The sequence below is a fragment of the Mytilus trossulus genome, chromosome 10, assembly GCF_036588685.1.
Source record: "Mytilus trossulus isolate FHL-02 chromosome 10, PNRI_Mtr1.1.1.hap1, whole genome shotgun sequence".
Classification (NCBI taxonomy): domain Eukaryota; kingdom Metazoa; phylum Mollusca; class Bivalvia; order Mytilida; family Mytilidae; genus Mytilus; species Mytilus trossulus.
In genome coordinates, this window is record NC_086382.1 from 63,653,851 (window position 1) to 63,676,484 (window position 22,634).

Genomic DNA, 22,634 nt, shown 5'->3' on the forward strand with positions numbered 1-22,634 from the left:
GTTTTCAGATTCATCACTCGACAACTTCCTGTTTACCGAACACTTGCATATTTTTACACTATTAATATTATCCACTTGCGGAGGGGGTATCATCAGTGAGCAGTAGCTTGCAGTTTCACTTGTTATAACCTTAGAACATTGCAGAAGCCTACATGTATATACCTTTTTGAAAATTTGGCATCACATGCTGTTCTATTACAAAGCAGGCTTAAAGTTGCATTACCATGCAGGCCTGTAGCCAGGAATTTCCAAGGGGGGTATTTGGACTCACAAACTGGACTTTAACAGTCACAATTCGAACAGAACGTTGACTTTAACAGTGCTTATTAGTTTTCAAGGGGAGTTCCCGAACCCCTCCCTGGCTACGGGTATGCCATGTTCTCATCCTGAATATGCATTTAATTTGCCCCTGGACATTAGACAGCCATCCATCATTATTATGCTTTTGATATCATAATGTGCCTCTGATTTGATTTTCAAGATTTTATGGAATTTGCTATCAGAATATAGATAATATTTCATTACTTCCTCATGCTGTTGAAGAATACACTCACTATCAAAGTTTATATCCAGATCTAAATTTAGGAAGTTTTTTAATATTTTCCTATAAAAGAAACATAGCGTCAATATATTTGAAAATTGAAACAAAGCTTCAGATTCAAAATCTAATGAAAAAGGTAGATTGCTACAGCATATGTAATATATGTTTATCATTTATTTGAATGTTTTTATTGCAGGTAGACAATCAGTTGTTAGATGCACAGAGACCCGTTATGTTGTTTGTATCTCGTGGTTCAAAGAAAGAAGTACCTGACAACACTCCAGCCTTACACATAGTGGCTCATAAAATACCCAATACCAAGTGGAACTCTGAAATTTACAAGGTAAATATAAAAAACAGTTTAAAACTATACTGAAAAATTAAAGAATACACCATTACCCTTGATTTCTTTTTACTGTGCATATTTAAAAAAAAAAAAGGCTTTTCCATAAAATTTGAAAAGACAGTTGAGACATGTGAGACGTGAATAGACACAGAAAATATTGAAAATGAAAAAAAAATTGGAAATGTGTTTTCAAATCTAAAAATAATTAATTTGTTTTCCTGTAAAGTATAAAGCTTGAATTAATTTAGAAAATTGAAAATTAAGCCTTTCATGCAGAAAGACCAAAATTATAAGAAGAAAATAAATTTTCAATGTTCATAGTCACATTTCTATCCACCATATATAATCAAACGAATTCCTAATTCCCCAAAAAATGTGAATTTAGATATTTTAACTTTTGTTATTGATGAAACTATTCATTTCCATTTGTTTTAAGCATTTAATCATATCAATGAAAAAGATGAAGATTGACATAGAAGAGAGGTTACTATGGAAACTGGTTCAGTTTGCTGGCTTTGGTCAAGATGATGTTTCAGATGAGAGTCTTGATGAGACTGATTATGATACTAAACAGTAAGTCGTTTGGACCCCCCCCCTTAAGGTCAGAACTTGATAACTTATAAGAGTCCAAGGTTAGAATTTGATAGCTTATAAAATTTCAGGGTCAGAAATTGATAGCTTATAAAAGTTCAGGGTCAGAACTTTGTAGCATATAAAAGTCCAATGTCAGAACTTGATTGATCTTGATTGCTAATAAGAGTCCAAGGTCTGAACTTTATAGCACATAATAGTCCAAGGTCAGAACTTGATAGCTAATAAGAGTCCAAGGTCAAAACTTGATAGCTAATAAAAGTCCAAGGTCATACTTAATAGCTAATAAGAGTCCAAGGTCAAAACTTGATAGCTAATAAAAGTCCAAGGTCAAAACTTGATAGCTAATAAGAGTCCAAGGTCAAAACTTGATAGCTAATAAGAGTCCAAGGTCAAAACTTGATAGCTAATAAGAGTCCAAGGTCAAAACTTGATAGCTAATAAGAGTCCAAGGTCAAAACTTGATAGCCAATAAAAAAAAGCATAAAAAGTCTTAACTACACAAAGAGTTTTCATTGATATTTGAAGTAAAGTATAAAAAAAATGTTTATTAAACAACTTAAACGTATGATATAAGCACATACTATTAACCTTTCTGTAACTATAGGTTTCTAAGTGATGAAAAACTGTTCAGTTCAAAGTGCTATATATATGAAGCATATTGAAAAAACTCATTTGAAAATAAATGATTATGGATTCAGACATTGCCCAAATAAATCACAAGAATAATGAAATTGAGTGTTTAATGGGGATGTGTTTAGAAAATCAATGAAAAACTTTACCATGAATGAACAAATCTCCTAGAATTCCTTGTTTATTTTTTGTAGGGCAATAGCAGCTGTTACATCAATCAAAGCTAAGCGTTATTACTTTGGTACCTTGAAGATTAATATGAATCGTGCCATACTGAGTATGTGTACTAGTAAACTGACACCAGAGCTAAGGGCTATCAGAACTACAATAACTACAGGAATACTAGCAAGCTTTGAAGATGCTAAAGTGGAATTAGGTATTATCACTAGGTTTAGATAGCATGCAATGATTTGATATCTTTAATTTGACTATTTAAAAGCATAATATTTATAAACATAAAAAAGACCAATGAAGTGCCCTTATTACCATCATTTTTATTTGCTATAATTTACTAAAGCTTTTTAGCTCACCTGGCCCGAAGGGCCAAGTGAGCTTTTCTCATCACTTGGCGTCCGTCGTCCGTCGTCCGTCGTCGTCCGTCGTCGTCCGTCGTCCGTCGTCGTCGTCGTCCGTCGTCGTTAACTTTTACAAAAATCTTCTCCTCTGAAACTACTGGGCCAAATCAAACCAAACTTGGCCACAATCATCATTGGGGTATCTAGTTTAAAAAATGTGTGGCGTGACCCGGTCAACCAACCAAGATGGCCGCCACGGCTAAAAATAGAACATAGGGGTAAAATGCAGTTTTTGGCTTATAACTCAAAAACCAAAGCATTTAGAGCAAATCTGACATGGGGTAAAAATGTGTATCAGGTCAAGATCTATCTGCCCTGAAATTTTCAGATGAATCGGTCAATTGGTTGTTGGGTTGCTGCCCCTGAATTGGTAATTTTGAAGAAATTTTGCTGTTTTTGGTTATTATCTTGAATATTATTATAGTTAGAGATAAACTGTAAACAGCATTAATGTTCAGCAAAGTAAGATCTACAAATAAGTCAACATGACCAAAATGGTCAGTTGACCCGTTTAGGAGTTGTTGCCCTTTATAGTCAATTATTAACCATTTTTCGTTAATTAAAGTAATCTTTTACAAAAATCTTCTCCTCTGAAACTACTTGGCCAAATTAATCCAAACTTGCCCACAATCATCTTTGGGGTATCTAGTTTAAAAAATGTGTGGCGTGACCTGGTCAACCAACCAAGATGGCCGCCACGGCTAAAAATAGAACAAAGGGGTAAAATGCAGTTTTTGGCTTATAACTCAAAAACCAAAGCATTTTGAGGAAATCTGACATGGGATAAAAATGTTTATCAGGTCAAGATCTATCTGCCCTAAAATTTTCAGATGAATCGGTCAATCGGTTGTTAGGTTGCTGCCCCTGAATTGGTAATTTTGAGGAAATTTTGCTGTTTTTGGTTATTATCTTGAATATTATTATAGATAGAGATAAACTGTAAACAGCAATAATGTTCAGCAAAGTAAGATCTACAAATAAGTCAACATGACCAAAATGGTCAGTTGACCCGTTTCGGAGTTATTGCCCTTTATAGTCAATTTTTAACCATTTTTTGTAAATTAAAGTAATCTTTTACAAAAATCTTCTCCTCTGAAACTACTTGGCCAAATTAATCCAAACTTGCCCACAATCATCTTTGGGGCATCTAGTTTAAAAAATGTGTGGCGTGACCTGGTCAACCAACCAAGATGGCCGCCACCGCTAAAAATAGAACATAGGGGTAAAATGCAGTTTTTGGCTTATAACTCAAAAACCAAAGCATTTTGAGGAAATCTGACATGGGATAAAAATGTTTATCAGGTCAAGAACTATCTGCCCTGAAATTTTCAGATGAATCGGTCAATCGGTTGTTGGGTTGCTGCCCCTGAATTGGTAATTTTGAGGAAATTTTGCTGTTTTTGGTTATTATCTTGAATATTATTATAGATAGAGATAAATTGTAAACAGCAATAATGTTCAGCAAAGTAAGATCTACAAATAAGTCAGCATGACCAAAATGGTCAGTTGACCCCTTTAGGAGTTATTGCCCTTTATAGTCAATCTTTAACCATTTTTCATAAATCTAAGTAATCTTTTACAAAATCTCCACTGAAACTACTAGGCCACAATCATCTTTGGGGTATCTAGTTTGAAAAATGTGTCCGCTGACCTGGCATTTCAACCAAGATGGCCAGCCACGGCTAAAAATAGAACATAGGGGTAAAATGCAGTTTTTTGCTTATAACTATGAAACCAAAGCATCTAGAGCAAATCTGACAAGAAGTTAAATAGTTAATCAAGTCAATATCTATCTGCCCTGAATTTTTCAGATGAATTGGACAACTGGTTGTTGGGTTGCTGCCCTCCAATTGGTAATTTTTAAAGAAATTTTGCCGTTTTTGGTTATCTTGAATACTATTATAGATAGCGATAAACTGTAAACAGCAATAATGTTCAGCAAAGTAAGATCTACAAATAAGTCAACATGACCTAAATGGTGAATTGACCCCTTAAGGAGTTATTGCCCTTTATAGTCAATTTTTAACAATTTTCATTAATTTGGTAAATTTATGTAAATTTTTACCAAATATAGTTCTCTGTTACTAATGGGCAAAGTTCATGATAGATATAATTGTAAGAAGCAAAATCGTTCAGTAAAGTAAGAACTTCAAACACATCACCATTACCAAAATACAATTTTGTCATGAATCCATTTGTGTCCTTTGTTTAATATGCACATAGACCAAGGTGAGCGACACAGGCTCTTTAGAGCCTCTAGTTGTCTTTGCTGGCCCTTCAGTATAGCAATACTAGAATGGAAGTAAAAAAATCAGTGGACAAGTTGAGCCAACTTTCTGATTTCATCTGGTGTGCAACAACATTTTTTCTGCAGTCATGCATATAAATACATCTTAAACAACATCAGTTAACTTTTGTTTTATTAATAAAACATGTATGTATTGTTTTATATAGATCCGTTTGTTAGACATCATCCTTTTGAGACGTCTGCTTTCCTGACAAGAGAATTTATTCAACATTATACTGGGGTAAGTACTGTAGACTTCAAACCTATACAGTTCCCTCATTAATGACTTCTACCACACATTGACAGTTTTCAAAGAAATGAAAGACAAAGCCATGCTTCCAATATTTTATGCACACAATCTAAGAATGTCTCTTAAATTGTAATCCTGGTACCTTTGATAACTCTTAACATTTGGTATAATGACCTATCTAAAATAGATGAGCTATAGAGTTAATTAGTGTAGTGAAATAATGTCTGCTTATTGAGGTGAAATGTTGTTTGTTAATTTGATGATATACTTGACACCCTGTCTGTGAACTTTGTAAGTACATGAATACAAAGCTATTATTTAATTACAGGAATTAAAGAGCCAGGCAGCTAAGTTATTGGGATCAGTAGATTTTCTAGGAAATCCCCTTGGTCTGTTCAATGATGTAGCAGAGGGTATATCTGGACTGATTAAGGATGGTAATCTGGGTGGATTAGTGAAAAATGTTACACATGGTGTGTCTAATACAGCTGCCAAGGTTAGTACATTGTATTGCTACAACAATTAAATTGTTGATATAATGTGCATAAGTCAGCTTCTTTTCATCTTTTGGTTGCATGTTTGTTGGTTGATTTTGAGGACATTTTCTGATTTTTATGCCCCACCTACGATAGTAGAGTGGCATTATGTTTTCTGGTCTTTGCCTCCGTTCCTTTGTTCGTTCGTCCGTCCGTGAGTCCGTTCCCCCCACTTCAGGTTTAAGTTTTTGGTCAAGGTAGTTTTTGATGAAGCTGAAGTCCAATCAACTTGAAACATAGTACATTTGTTGCTTATGATATGATCTTTTTAATTTTAAAGCCAAACTAGACCTTTGACCCTAATTTCACAGTCCACTGAACATAGAAAATGAAAGTGTGAGTTGCAGGTTAAAGTTTTTGGTCAAGGTAGTTTTTGATGAAGTTGAAGACCAAACAACTTGAAATTTAGTACACATGTTCCCTATATGGTATGATCTTTCTAATTTTAATGCCAAATTAGATTTTTTACCCTATTTCACGGTCCATTGAACATGGAAAATGATAGTGCAAGTGGGGCATCGGTGTACTTAGGACACATTCTTGTTTTTGATTGAAATAAAAACTTTAAGCTTGTAGGAAAAATGTATGATAAATACTAGTGCTTATGTAAGTGACAATAGTCCTATGCTGTCAGAAAAATCTAAAGCAGCTCAAATACTAATATACAGCATTTTAATATATAATATTGCACACCAAACAAAGTTGGTGTTTTTTGACATGGAAAATATTAATGATTTTATTTTCCTTACAGGTTACAGGAACTTTATCAAATAACATAGGTGTATTAAACTTTGACAAAAGTCACAATGAGCAAAGGGAACAGATCAAAAGTTATGGTGCTACCAGTAGAGGGGGACAACTGATGGCTGGAATATGGGGATTTGGTTATGGTATAGTTGGTGGAATAGCAAGTATACCAAAACAGACTTTCAGAGGGGCTCAAGAAGAGGGGATAGGGGTAAGATTATTGTACAAGAATTCAGAACAATACTGTAAATTCAGAAATTATTGCGATGTTTTTACTATTGTGAAAAATGGGACATGGTTATAATCTCAATATTTTTTTTAAAAAATTATATGAATTAGACAGGATTATTCTAAATATCACGAAAATTAAAATCGCATTTTAGTCTAAAATTACAAATTAAAATTATTGCAATAATAAATGCATGCAATAATTTTAAATTAACAGTACTTGATGTACAGTATGTCCTCTTCTTTATAATTAGTCAAATAGATAACCTCTAAATATCCAATTTTGTAAGCTGAACTAGTTTATAAGGCAAGTATAGGTTATATCCAACACCTCACAGCCTTGCTCATGTATTAATTTCTTACATTTTGTATTTTCCAGCAAGTTTTTTGAATTTTTTTATTCATGATCCAATCAATTTATGCTCATGTAAACAATAATTTTACAGGGGGCCATCACTGGGGCAGCAGCAGGATTTGCAGGTGCTATACCAAAAATAGCTACTGGCGTATTAGACCTGGCTTCAGGGGCAGCAAATGCTATAAAGGATACCAGTCAGAGTAAATACTGTCCTGCTAAAGTTAGAGAAACCAGATGTTGTCATGGTCCAGGTGGACTGTTACCTTCATATTCCAAACGACAAGCTGATCAACAGAGACTTCTATATAAGTTAGCTAAGAAGAAGGTCAATGACATGTATGTATTATAAACAATGAAAACATACTGTGTTAATCATATATTAATCAGAAAATTTATGAGCAAATGTGGGTTTTAAAGAGAAATATCAAAAAATATATTCTTCTGAAAATTCTGAAACTATTGCAAAAATGCAACAGGGTTATTATGGCTATAATTTTATCTTGCGTTTTGGAAATTTTTTGTAAGAATTAAACAGGATTTTTATCAGTACAAATGTACCGCAAAAATTTAATTTTCATTTCAGTCTTAAATTAAAAAATTGCAATTATAAATGCATTCAATAATTTCTGGATTTATCTCTAGTCAAGAAAACATTACCTTTTCATTTGAATTGAGATGCAACCTTATTATATTTATTTTGTTGTACTTTTAACATATGATGTTATTTATTTCAGATTTATAGCTATGGAACAGTTAAGATCTGGTAAAGATGATGGCTGTCTGGCCTTAATTACTAATCACCAAGTGTACTTCCTACGTCCAGGATCAGCTTCAGAGGATAACATTATCTTCCAGGCACCTTACAGTAAACTTAAACACTGCCATACAGTTCAGTCCAGTAAGTTGTACAAAAGATTACCATATTATTTTTAATCAAAAGTAGGAAAAGGTTCCTATTTTCATAATCTCAATTGTTTTTTTTCTGGGTTTTTTTTCCCTAATTGCACAGTAAAAAGTATAAATCAGCAAAAAAAAAATCAGAAACAAGATAGAATAAGGAACGTGCTTCTTACTAAATATAATCTACCTTTAGTTTTACATCTATATATTTGACTATCTTGTAAGTTAAAGGTCTAACAGTAAGCTTTTTTTCTTACAGAAAATAGACATTACATTGAACTGGTTTTGTCAAACAAAGAAAGATCTATACAAGTTCTGTGTGATAAACAATATGTGGCACAAAGGGTAAGTACCATTATACATACCGGTAATGTTAATTAATTTTGTCATGATGGTTGATAGTGTCTGTAATAAAAATTTAAGTGTTTATAATGCCACTTTTAAGCTCTGCTTCTGGTCTATTACTTTGCACAAGTTTTAGTTGGTGGAGGGAGCCTGAGTGCCAGGAGAAAACCATGACCCGCAATAGGAAAACTGAGAATCATAGTCAGTCAGGGGCGGATCCAGCCATTTTAAAAAGCAGGACAAAGGGGGTTTCCAACTTTATGTCCCTATTCAAATGCATTGTTTGGCCAAAAAAAGTGGGGTTCCGACCCCCCCATCCGGATCTACCAATGGTCACTTAAGATAAGAGTTAAGTGTAACCACACTAGTGGGGTTGACTGGCTAGTGATTACAATAGAAAAATACTTAGACCACTTTTCCACAGAGCCCCGATAATGTCTGTATAAAGTTTGGATACCTTTAAAAAAGAAATACTAATAACCAAGTGTTTTTTCCTGTCAGTTTTGGAAAATCATCAGAAAAAGCTTGTGTGATCTTAGCTTAGATAATTTAGATGAAAATTTGTTAAGTTGATACCTTTTAAAAGTTATAATTCTGGGATGAAACAAATTGTCTGGTCAAAATTCCTTTTCAAGGGCCTATAAATCAATAATGATTTAGAAGGTGATAATCTATCACTTATAACTTGGTACTAATTCATTCATACATTGTTTATGTTTTAGGCTTCCCAGCAGATAAATTATGCCAGAAATCTTTATGATGAACAGTTACATACAGTTATGGAGAGCACAGATCCATTATTTTCAGACTGAGTTTCCTAAAATTGTCAACATAGCTGTGTTTTGAGTGATGTGCCATTTAAGAATATAATTTTGTGTGTTTTGTGTTTTGTAGTGTATTTTAACATTTGTTATAAAGACACATATTTGAAGATTGTTCATATTTTTTGTTTGTAGTAAACCACATTGCAAACTATTTTGGTTTATAAAATTAAGACCAAAAGAACTGTGTAAAATGCCAAAATATTTATAATATTTTAATCCAATATGAATAGACAAAAGCGTTAATATGTTATTTAGAAAACTATACATGTGTGTTGTTCAGAAAAATAGAAATATCCATTCACATTCCATAGTCTGTGTGATTATAAATTCCATGATAGTTATTATCAGTGAAATCTTTGAAGTGTAAATTCAGAAATTATTGCAATGTTTTTATTATTGTGAAAAATTCAATTGGGTTATAATCGCAATAATTTCCTCCCATTTTGACTTTTATTTATGAATAAAACAGGACTTTTCTCACTATTGCTAAAATTAAAATCACATTTTCACCTTAAGGTGGTACCTAACACCTGAACTAAAATTAATTTGGCTCGTTTAATTTTCTTAAAATTTTGACAAAGTATTTACTTTGACCCTTTGACAAAAATATAAAAAAATCAAAAAAATCGAACCAACCGTTTAATCAGAAAAATTACACTGGTTATATAGCAGTTTGACAAACACTCATTTTGATCATTGAAAAGCTTAATATTCCCTTAAGAACACAACGTCATTTAAACGTTCTGCTGATTTTACAGAGTTATCTCCCTGTAGTGTTAGGTACCACCTTAAATGATAAAATTGCAATAATAAATGCACACAATAATTTCTGAATCCACAGCACCTAAATAGAAGTACAATGACTCAAGTATAAGTTCTTAAACAAATCATTAAAATAATATTTTTTATGTTACATGTATTTCTTTTGACCAAGATATTATAATTGTGAAAAATGTAAATTTTGTAAATACATGTAGTTTGTAAATGGTACTAAATATGACAAGTACATGCTTTCTGCATTTGTTAAACTGTGATATTGTATGTGATATGTCAGTGTGATTATAGAACGTATCCATGAGTGCAGACAGAGGCTACATGTATATGTCCTTGCAACTAATGAAATCCAACCAGATTGTTTATAAATTTTGTAGTTGTAGCATCAAATAAAACTTGTAATTTAAGTGAACGTGTTTCACATGTCAGGGCTGTTCCATTTTAATGAATTTTAAAAACACCTGGATTTTTTTTTGTCACAAAAGTAATGAGAATAAAGAAATAAATGCAACTATTGTTTGGCAGTCTGCAGCCTTTAAGAATTTTCTGTTGGTTAGATAAAAGGATACAAGTTAGTCTTTCTTATTGTTGAAATGTAGTCTAAAGATGTGATGCTTAGATATGGTTCATTCAAGGCCAATATTTAGCACTGTGTAAGTCATATAGTTTGTTTGTTGTTTTAATGGCAGTGTGCTATTTTACTATGTATATTATGTTTGTTATTAAAACGAAGTCAGTTTTATTTTATTTTTTACATATTTTAGTTATCACTTTCTCATGAATACATTTGATTTAACAGACTAAGTTATTCCCTCATTTCATTGGTTCATCAGGAAACACCTCTCGTCCCATTAATTCATCCTCTCATTGATTGGTTTATTAGAAAACACATCATTTCATTGGTTCATCAGAAAACACATCATTTCATTAGTTCATCCTCTCATTTCATTAGTTCATCAGAAAACACCTCATTTCATTGCTTCATCCTCTCATTTCATTGGTTTTATCAGCAAACACCTTTCATTTCATTGGATTGTCAGACAACACCTGTGATACAAATGAGCAGCAAAATTTAATCAAACAAAAAATTTCCTAGGAAATATTTGGTTTTATTTTTCAATCATTTTGGAGTGTGATATAGCAGTTATAAGAGCAATTTCTGTTTGTGAATGTCTTGTTTAATATAAAAAAAACTTATGGTCTTGATATTCCTTCACTTTTAAGTGTTTATTTTTCTTGATGTCACAAGTTCCGAAATTGCAGAATTTCAGATTCACAGTAGTAGCATGATGTGCACAGTCACAAACATTATTGATTGTTTTTATTGTGTTTTACATTCTTGTTTTGTTTTGAGTTTATTTCATAGTTACATATTTGAGGGATTGATAGTATAAAGATGTAAAATATAATTATCAATCATGAACACTAATGTGATTGTAACTGACTTATATAACTGCCAGTCAGATACAGTGAAACCTGTCTTTATCAAACTTCATCATAAAAATAGACCTTGTCTAAACTGAAATAGATATAGGACGATGTGGTATGAGTGCCAATGAGACAACTTGTATTAGGACATAAAGATGAATATTGCTTAGTTAGTGTAATTTAGATAAACACAACACCTATTAATCTAGACTAAATCTACTGACACTAAAGAGGTTTTGTTAAGAGAGGTTCCACTGTATAAATATTTTTCTTGTGAATACTTTGTTCTAGTCTTAAAAAGGTGATAATGTATAAATTGTTGGGATTTTGATTTGTATATGGCGATGTATAAGTTAATTGATCTTCCAGTGTATTTGTAGGTTTTTTTGTACATATGTAAATATGTAGATATATTTGTATCTGCTTCAGACAACACTGTGTAGAAGATGCACTTATATAATATGTCATTGTTATTTTTGGGGGGGAGGGGATAATTAATATGACTAGTTACAGAGAGAGAAAACAAATGTTGTTGCATTGAAATTATATTTTAAGGGTTAAGGATGGTCTCTCAAAACCTTGTAAAGGACTTTTAATCAAAATTTGCTTTCCATCAGTAACTCAGTATTTATGTAATTATTCATACCTGCCAACTTTTCAAAATGCCCATCAGGGTTTTGCGTGCAAGATGGCTGTCATAGTCCTAAAAACCTTCAAGGGGGTATTCAAATACATTTTAATGTTGTTTGTTGGCTTCTCCATACTTTCATAAGCTGAAAGTCATTGTAAAATTAATTGTTTTGTCTAAAATTGTGCACACAATTGCTCTTTCAAAATTTCAATTTGGGAGCCTCCATGGGGGAAATCCCCTGTAAATAGTGACAGTTGGCAGGTATGATTCATTGATTTTGCTGTTCAGACTGTGTGATTATTATTAGCTGGTAAAACTTGGATGGCTTTGCCTAGGAAAGATTTTTTTAAAACATTTTTTAACAGTATGAAACATTTTATGCTCTCTGTAATTGTATTCAGTATTTTGGAAGAAAAAGTTGTCAAGGCCATTTCTTTTTACCTTTGTTCTTCATTCCCTCAATCTGCATTAAACCATTATACACATTGTTTTTCTAAACACTGTCAGAATTGTTACAAATCTAGTTTCCTCCCGCTCTGCTGTTTTTGCAAAAATTTGCAAAAATGTTTTGGCCTATGAAAATTGTTTAAAGTACCAGAAGAGTTTCAAAACTTGTCTTATAGAAATCAGACTCCTATAATGCCTTCTTTATACTGCCTGGCAACTTCAAAAGCTTTCTCTTTTAAATTTAAAGCACATTAAACCACTTTGCCTTCAAAGATTTTTATTACTGATTGGTACAAAAGTTTAACAAAGGATTTTAGTTTATAGTGGTATTTCTATGAGATCCATAGTTATACATGTATGTATACCTATATATGATAATTAAAATGTTATGCTGTTTCTGTTAATGATTATTACTTGTTGCAATACCACCTTAGAACTGGAATAAAAACTTCAGGTAATTCGATGTTGTTGTATTTTTTTTAACTTCATTAAAAAAGCCAACCTCTTTGTACATCACAGAGCATGCATGAGGATTAAAGACCCTATGCATAGATAACCAGTAGAAGAAGGTAGTTACAAATAATTACAAATAGTTTACAAAATATTTCTATGATATTTTAATTTCATTATTCTTGAATCACAAAAAAAGCTATGCAAAAAACAAAAAAAAACAGTGCATTGATCACAACCTTCAATACATCCTTTCTATTGATTTCTGAAATAGATACTCAAATATTCAAGTTACACATTGATGGATGAAGAAAGACAACAGTATAATAACCACTGTTCAGAAGTTATAACTCGATTAAGCATAAACAAATCCAGGTATTAACAAACGAAAAACCAAGGGAAACACATCATCTGTAAGAGGAAAACAACAGAAACACTAAATTACAAAAAACGTGAACACCAATATACATAGAAACAGACTGTAGATATCAACTACTATACTCCTGACTTGGTACATGACATTTTAGGAAAATATAGTGGGCTAATCCTGGTTTTATGGCTAGCCAAACCTCCCACCAAACCTCTTACTTATACAGCAATGTTACAAATACCCCTTAAATGACAAAACTAGTCACTATGTCAAAAGAATGCAGTACAAATAAAGCCAAAAACACTCAGCACAGAGAAATAAATAAATGAATATTATAATAGTACATTACAACATGTTAACAGCAGAATAACAACAGACACCTCCCATGATACATAAATGAATAATATAATAGTACATAACAACATGTTAACAGCAGAATAACAACTGAAATCTCCCATACTTGTCGATAAAAGGACAAAGTGTACAAGGTGCATCAATGTAGCATCTGTTCTAAAAATCTGAAGCATGTTATTGTTGAAGTAATATTTAAATTAGAGTTGGGTTTTTTTATCAGAAAATTATCAGAGCATTAAATAAAACATCCTGTACACAACTGCAACTCACCCAAAGGATGAAATCAAATTCTATTTTTGATATAAAAGACAATGTCCCCCGCTGAACTGGGATTTCAATTTATCACTGCGTTTTAAAACAACTTAAACCATTATGTAATGTACCAAATAAATCAGGCGCGGATCCAGAGGGGGGGTTCTGGGGGTTGGAACCTCCCCCCTTTTTTTTTTGGACGATCAATGCATTTGAATGGGGACATGTAGTTGGAATCCCCCCTTTTAAAAATGGCTGGATCCACCCCTGTAAATAATATGAATAAATCAATAGGGTGGTTCAATTTTCCGTGGGGTTCAAAATACTATATTAATCATGACAGCGGAAACAAAATTATAAAACATGTAGAAATTCAAATTTGAAGAATATTAACATAGGGTGGGGCATAATTAATAGCACTTAAATAATCATGCAGTGTATGTGAAAATTTACTTTGATTTTAGACCTACAGTAGAAAAGTAACTCTTCATACACTAGAATATAAAAATATAGATACTCTCTCAACTGATGAAAAGGATTTATATTCAACAGAGACATATTCAACTGACTCAAAAACCTAAAACTAGGACCTCACAGTTTTATTGTAAAGCTAGAATACTCAGAAGCAGGTGAGGTTGATGCAATACATTATAAAATTGATGTCGGTTGAGTTTGTAGTTAGCTGGGGCAAGAAAATGTCATGTCAATTAGGAAGGAGTCCAGGTGTCAATACTCATATCCTCATAGTAATGACATTATGTATTATACGTCTCTTTGAAAGGGGCTGGTTAGCAAATTAAAATTTTATTTATCAATGTTTTTCTTTTGAAAAAAAAGGGATTTTCTGTATAACATTATTAACGTTTTAAAGTTGCCATTAATATTTTTGTATTATCTAGCAATGTGGAGCTTACTATACATATAAGCAGAGACATATACATGTATATATGTCTCTGATATAAGTATAGTCAGGAAATACAAAAAAAGATTACAGTTGAAGGACTAGTCTGATCAAGTTTGGGTGAACATTAAAAAGAGTTTTAATATCCCCACAATTTGAATCATCAAATGTGAGTTTTGTGGCCTTTAGTTTCCAATATTAGAATAAATATTGAATCATAGGAGGTGCTCTTTCCAGGAGTTATTTACGTGTCGACAATAGATAAGACGTTTCTCTCCCCTCACACAATTAATCCTCTGAGGTTTCTCGTTCTGCACTGACAACAACTGCTGAGATGGCTGCCCTGTAATTAGTTTGGTATGTTATCAACGAATTATAAGTGTAAAACACTTAAGAATAATCAACCTTCATCCTAACAAATAGACAAACATGTTGTACACGGATAACATTCTGGAAAAAAAGTTAAAAGTCTACAGCTAGTTGCAATGTTATCCAGTTTTAGTTTTGATTCTGATGCACAACTTTTCGTCTTTGCAGAAGGTTTAAAACAAACGTGTGCAAAATAAAATAAGCTGAGAAAATCTTTGATATAACCCCTCTCAGAGACATATAAACATGTGTGTATATGTCTCTGCCCCTCTCAAGACAAGTATATAAACAAATGCTTTTTATCAAATGATCCATTGATACGCCTAAATAACGGTTAAACAGTTAAACACTTCAGGTATAGACTCTAAATAATAATGCCGTTTTTGTACTGCTTTTTGATTAAAAAATAATTGGTTAGGTGTCCCACAAAAAAATAAAATAGCCTAGCTCTGCCTTGCCAGATGTCATAATTATTTGGACTAGCTAGATATACAGTAGACCAAAAAGACCCATATAAAAAAAAAGCTTTTGAATGACAGATAATTTGGTCTAGGTGCAATGTATACAGCAATGCTCCAAAAGTTGTTTAAAAGGATGAATCAGAGTGGATGGTTACATGCACTTCAATGGATGGAAAGCTGTCTCTGAAATTGGCACTCATATCATATTTCCATCTTCACTAGCCAAGGATTTCCGATTATGATCTACTCCTACCACTCCTACCTCTCCAGTTTCCACCTTTGGCAGATTGAGCTAACAATTGCAATAAAAATTGTGCGTTATTTATTAGTTAATTAAAGTCAACTCATTCCTAATACATTATTTTCAACCAATGAACTCTCTTCAGTGTGGAGGGGAAATCTATGGTAGTGTCTAAAGTCTACAAACTTGGTGAAGCAGGAAAACAAAAATAAATGTTGACATTCCAACATTTATGCAAGAAACATACACAGCTGGAACTTATATTAGTTGATTAAGAACAGTTGATTTGTCACTTAATATTTTTGTATGTTTTAAGGGGTGCTTGTTGCACAATCAGCATGTAGCAATTGTTATTCAACATTTACTACTTTAACAAGCATTGACAAGTGATCATGGCTACTAGCAAAGATGATCTAAGATCTCTAGATCTGTAAAGGAAAATTTTTGAGACTGTAAACAGCTAGAATAATCAGCAAACTTTATGAAAAGGTTCTGAAATATGCTAATGTAAATTGAATAATATATGACTGATTATAAGAGTAATTGTACTTTAATAATTATTTCCTCACAGCTTCAAGTTCATATTTAGAAGTCATCTGTCATTTCAAATTTTGGTCTGTTTCGTATGACTATCATGTGACTAAATACATGTACATTGACTGATTATAAATTTTATTTTACAGGAAAGAAAGATAAATAATGCAATGGATAAACTATCATCAGAGGACCAACAGATTATCCGACGATGTCTGGACACTATTGTATCTGTTGTTGTCGATGTACAGATAGGAAAATTTAATGTCAGAAGGACTAAACATCCTGAAGGAACTATAGACAAAGCCAGTGTGGAAGCTATTTCAGAATGTCATAATTACACTAAAAGGTATGATGAAGAGAATGTCAACAACAAAAATGACAATCCACCATCAATTTCAAACATCTCTGAAGAGGCTGAACAAACAAAAAAGCCATACAATACTCGTTTTAAAAAGAAGAAACAGTGCAGTTGTGGACTAGCAAATACCAATAAACAGACAAATATGCCTGATTCCTTTGATTTAACTAAATTGTCTAGCACTAACACATTTGTGCCATATCAAATTAAATGGAAGAGTCCTACATGTCAAGATGTTGGTATCTGTATGTGCCAGACAACGGATGAAGTTGAAAAACAATTAACAACTCATACAGCAGAGAATAATGAAGCATGTACATTAGGTGAAAAGTCAAATAGTTCTGGAAAACAGAGGTCCCTGTTGCCATATCTTGTAAATCAGAAGTCTGAAGAAAGAGGGTTGTCTTTATTAGAGGAAGAGGAAACTCAGATACTGCATTATCCATGGCTGAGGTATAGAAGAAGTCAGACAAGGGAGATAACTTCTTCAGAAAATAATTTCGGTTATTCTGTTGTACAAGAGAGAGGAATTCAGACAATGTATGCAGACTTACCCACTGATGATGAAGGGGAAGACGAGAGAACATCTGGTTACCTAATGGAAAGTGATATAAGGAGCACTGCCAATTCAGTGTTAATGGAGGAAGGGAAAGAGGAAAATAATAAAACACAGTTTTCTTTTGAAGATCAGAAAATGAACTATTCTAATGCGTCTGATGATGGAGGAGAAAAAATGGAAATATCAGAAGAAAATCAAAGTTGCTCAGATGAAGATTTGACCCAGCAGCCAATAGAACTTGAGTATGTTAATGATGAAGAGTTGACCCAGCAGCCAATAAAAATTGAGTATATTAATGATGAAGATTTGAACCAGCAGCCAATAAAAATTGAGTATATTAATGATGAAGATTTGACCCAGCAGGCAATAAAAATTGAGTATATTAATGATGAAAAGATTGTCTTAGATTCTGCTGAAATTTGCTGGCCAAAATTGAACTCTGGAATCATTTTAATGGAACCAAACCCCGATGATTGGACAAATCTCAAACATGATTATGAGTATTCAACAACTCTTGTAAATGCATACAATAGTATAACTAAAAGTGATAATTATAAATATGATTATGAACAATTTGGCACAGAAATGCCTCCAGCTACCAATGAAAAGGCTTTGCCAGACATTTCAATCGAAGAAGAAAACCTCATGAGCATAGTTGATCATCAAAATGAAACACAGATAGATTCACTGGAGGATACTGAGGAATTCCCAGAAAATCCATGTAAAGGGGAAGAACTCACTAACAAATTTATTTGTAAACTTTATAAAGAATGTAAAGGAAGGGAAGGATCAGTGAAAATTTTACACCATTGTGTGTGTTCACTTTTAAACATATGCATTGAAAAATCAACTGTGAACCCAATTAGTCTTCAGATGAAAGCAAAAAAAGTTTTTGAGAAATGTAGAAGACTAAAAAATAATACCAGTAGGTCTGCAGAATTTGAAGCATTTGAAAATGATTTATTCATACTACCTAGAAAGAAAACTGAGACAAAAAATAAAGTCAAGATAGAAATTGAGGGGCTTAAGGATGACATAAATATTTTTTTAAGCCTTAATGAAAAACTGAAAAACAGTGGTAAACAAAATGAAATAAGTAATGCCATGATAGAACAGGGATGTCAGACTGTTTTAAATGAAACAACAACAAGTGATGAAGAGGAAGATTTCAAAGATTTTTATGAATTGGAAAATCATGTGGAACCAAATCATTTAAATCAGATTAAGTTTGATTGTGAAAAAACCCAGGATATGTCATGTATTGATGATATAAAATCTTGTGCTTCCGGACAAACCGATGATTCTGAAAAAATGAAAATTTATACAGCTGTTCCAATTGAAGACATTCTTAAAATGTCTGACTCTAAAATGTTGTCATCAAATTTATCTGAACCAAGGAATGATTTTCCAAATATAAACATGAAAAAGAGAACATTGACTGAAACTCATTCAGGATACCAAAAATGCTTTGAAGAAAGTATTAACCTCAAGAATAAATTACCGGGTAAGACTCTGCAGACTACAGAACTGTCTAAGACCCTACAGACTACAGAAAGCAACTTAAAGAATATACTACCGACTAAGACCCCACAGACTACAGAAAGCAACTTAAAGAATATAGTATTAGCTAAAACCCTGCAGACTACAGAAAGCAAATTTAAGAATATATTATCAGCTAAAACCCTGCAGACTACAGAAAGCAAATTTAAGAATATATTATCAGCTAAAACCCTGCAGACTACAGAAAGCAAATTTAAGAATATATTATCAGCTAAAACCCTGCAGACTACAGAAAGCAATGAAATTAATTTAGTTCCAATACCAGTATTTCGAGTAACATTAACTGGTGATAATTATAAATATGATTATGAACAAGTTGGCACAGAAATGCCTTCAGCTACCAATGAAAAGGCTTTGCCAAACATTCCAATTGAAGAAGAAAACCCCATTAGCATAGTTGATCATCAAAATGAAACACAGATAGATTCACCCGAGAATACTGAGGAATTCCCAGAAAATCCATGTAAAGGGGAAGAACTCACTAACAAATTTATTTGTAAACTTTATAAAGAATGTAAAGGTATGGAAGGAGTCACGAAAATTTTACACCATTGTGTGTGTTCAGTTTTAAACATATGCATTGAAAAATCAACTGTGAATCCAAGTAGTCTTCAGACGAAAGCAAAAAAAGTTTTTGAGAAATGTAGAAGACTAAAATATAATACCAGTAAGTCTGCAGAATTTGAAGCCTTTGAAAATGATTTATTCATACTACCTAGAAAGAAAACTGAGACGAAAAGTAAAGTTAAGATAGAAATTGAGGGGCTTAAGGATGAGATAAATAACTTGTTAAGCCTAAATGAAAAACTGAAAAAGAGGCAGCGTATAGCAATCATTAAAAAGAAACGCTTATATCAGAGAATGAACAGGAAAAATGCTTTAATTGAAAAATTAAGCAAAAAATTAAAAACAGTTAGAAAAATTGCAGAATCTAGGGCACAGGAACTTTTTGAAACAACAAAAATACTTTATGAAAAGAAAAAGACTACTGATATACAAAAATTGAGAAATCTTAAGTCAGTTGAATCACAAACGAAAATGTGTTTGATAACTCTGCCAAAGACTCTAAAACACAAAGAAACACAATGCAATACAGCAAAAAATGATGTTCTAGCCCTTAGTAGCCAGTTGCATTATTGGCAGTGTCGTGCTGTATTAAAAACATGTCATTTTGATGATGATAGACCAGAAATTATTGTTACTAATAAGAGTGAAACTGGAACCTCCGGGAGTCATTCAAATCAATAAAATCAATTTGTTTAGCATAAAATATCTTATTTATATTGTGTATTCTTAAAAAAACATGTCTGTATTTGGTTCATCAGCAGCTGTTATTCTTTGTCTATAGAGATTTACTGATTTGGCCCTCCACTGATCTTGAACCCTTATCATATCAACAAAAAAATAGTGTGGAAAATTCAAATTGTTGCTCTTGAAATAATGGACTTTTATGCCCCACCCTAGTATTGGGGGCATTTAAATTTACCCTTGCTCATCTGTTCATCCATAGGTCATAAAATTTGTAACTGTTCTCTAACTTCAGTTTGCCTCAAATGAAACTTATACATAATGCTTATTACTATAAAACACAGATCAAGTTTGAGGGACTTTTGAAATAATAATTTTTTGGTGGCATTTATTTTACTGTTCTAGAGTTATTCCCCTTTCCAAATGTTTCCATTCTCAAACTTAAGTCACTGAACCAACACTGACTGCCTCAAAATAGCACAATAGTGTTGAAAGTAGGAATAAACATCAATCAATCAATCTATCTAATTTGATTCTGCTTAAAAAAATGTTATGAAACGTATACACAATTGCTTATCACAAGTGCCACAAAATTTAGATCGAGTATGAATTTGGTATCACTTTTACCGTTCTTGAGTATTGTCCTTTTTCAAAATTATATGCAACGAGGGGCATCATCTGGGTCCCATAGACAATTCCCCATTTATTACGGACTTAAATATTCTGTACAACCAAAACAGGTGATTGCCAATGATCCACCAGAGACCAAATGACCTAGAAATTAAAAGCTATAAGTGACCATATGGCCTTCAAAAATAAGCAAAACCCTTAATGCATAGTCAGCTATACAAAGGCCTCTAAAATCCAATTGTTAAATTGTTTTCTGTAAAAAAAAACAATAAACAAAATACAAATATGACTTACAAGTTCATCATTATGGAGATTTTAATTCTTTCAATTTAATCCTGCAGTCCAGGTCAACTCTTATGGTTAGCACATGGAAGATATACAATGTGGAGAGGATTCTGTGTAGTTTATAAAGATCATTAAGGTTTTATTAACAAATAGTTTTAAGCCAACTTCAATCCTAGTATGCCAATTCACAACAAAAAGAACATCACAAGTCCCCCCAACCTACGCCATGGTCTATGGAAAACAGTTGATTAAGTTTCAGTGTTTGGGATACTATAAAAAAGAAGATGTGGTGTGATTGCCAATGAGACAACTATCCACAAAAGACCATGAAAATGACACAGACATTAAAAACTATAGGTCACCATAAGGTCTTCAACAATGAGCAAAGCCCATACCGCATAGTCAGCTATAATAGGCCCTGATAAGACAATGTAAAACAATTCAAACGAGAAAACTAACGACCTTATTTATGTAAAAAAATGAACAGTTTAATGATATGCAGTTGTATAAGCACTTGCACATCTCATTTACATGAAGTTAAATTGGCCCTACACCCTCAGTGGCTCAGTCACCTGTTTAATATATTTTTCATGGAATACAGTAGGAATGTTGCATTGCATTCCTACCAGAAAAGAGTGACATTTTAGTTCAACAAGAGAAGGAATCCACACAGAAAATTGCAGAAAAATTTTAATTTATCAGGAAAATGAAATTTCTACTAGAAAACCTAAAGATGCACATCAACATATTATGCACAACAACTGTGCAAAAGTCCACTATATCTGGTGTATGAGATGATTTCAAGGTGTACATGTCTGTCTAGTAGGTATCATCTGACCTTGACCCCATTGTATGATTCATTGGTTAATATTATTTTTTTGTATTTTGGGCCGATTTTCAGTTTCTAAAAGGAATAAGTCTTATAACTATATTTGGTGTATGAAATGGTTGTAATGTGTACAATGTTTAGGGTTTTTAATTTTTGGTCTGTTCCTATAAATTGTAATGTGAACAAGTTGTCTGGCAGGAATCTTCTGGCCTTGAACAGATTTTCATGGTTCATTTATGTAAAGTCTGTTTTTCTAGTTCCATATTGGTGTAATAATTTTAAGGTGTACATGAACATGTCTGTCCGGTGGTGGTATTAGCATTCACCAGCTTCTTAAAGCTTATAATATTTCAGAAGGTAAAGACCTGTAGTCTTTTTCACCAAAAAACTTATGACTATCGTAATTATACTGATTTGTTCATAACTTACCAATCTTAGTTTTTTTGTGAAATCGACATCTGGATCCTTCATACTTTGTATATAGGTGCCTTACGTTATGAAGTTTCTGTCTGTCATATGTCCATTGTCCTTGACCTCATTTTCATGGTTCAGTGACAACTTGAAAAAAAAGTTATTCTTAAATTTTCTCTTATAAGTTATAGGATAACTATATTTGGTATATGCCTACCTTGCAAGGTCTTCATGGATCAGTGAACAAGGTTAAGTTTTCCTGGTTAGGTTTTCCTGATACTGATTGCAATATATCTTCTATATTTGGTGTATAGAATGATTGTAAGGTGTACATGTTCATCTAGCAGGTGTCATCTGACCTTGACCTCATTTTTTCAT

General features: G+C 32.6%; 2 protein-coding genes across 2 annotated transcripts in view; both read left to right on the forward strand.

Annotated features, from left to right (window-relative positions):
* Positions 1-11,111, forward strand: part of LOC134688066 (intermembrane lipid transfer protein VPS13D-like) — a 74,285-nt gene extending 63,174 nt beyond the window's left edge. Inside the window, exons 70-79 of the mRNA XM_063548534.1 lie at positions 738-884; positions 1,324-1,460; positions 2,306-2,487; positions 5,141-5,214; positions 5,552-5,719; positions 6,511-6,717; positions 7,181-7,428; positions 7,827-7,990; positions 8,252-8,337; positions 9,060-11,111. Coding sequence (XP_063404604.1) covers positions 738-884; positions 1,324-1,460; positions 2,306-2,487; positions 5,141-5,214; positions 5,552-5,719; positions 6,511-6,717; positions 7,181-7,428; positions 7,827-7,990; positions 8,252-8,337; positions 9,060-9,149 — 1,503 coding nt within the window. The 3' untranslated portion in view covers positions 9,150-11,111. The remainder of the gene's footprint in view (positions 1-737; positions 885-1,323; positions 1,461-2,305; positions 2,488-5,140; positions 5,215-5,551; positions 5,720-6,510; positions 6,718-7,180; positions 7,429-7,826; positions 7,991-8,251; positions 8,338-9,059) is intronic.
* Positions 11,112-15,051: 3,940 nt separating this feature from the next.
* On the forward strand, positions 15,052-20,111 carry LOC134688371 (uncharacterized). The gene is made up of 2 exons (XM_063549036.1): positions 15,052-15,125; positions 16,523-20,111. The coding sequence occupies exon 2, from the start codon at positions 16,544-16,546 to the stop codon at positions 20,099-20,101; it is 3,558 nt and encodes a 1,185-aa protein (XP_063405106.1). The 5' UTR covers positions 15,052-15,125; positions 16,523-16,543; the 3' UTR covers positions 20,102-20,111.
* The last annotated feature ends 2,523 nt before the right edge of the window (positions 20,112-22,634 follow it).

Coding starts and splice junctions, on each gene's coding strand:
- LOC134688371 (XM_063549036.1), top strand. CDS start 16,544: ATGGATAAACTATCATCAGAGGACCAACAGATTATCCGACGATGTCTG.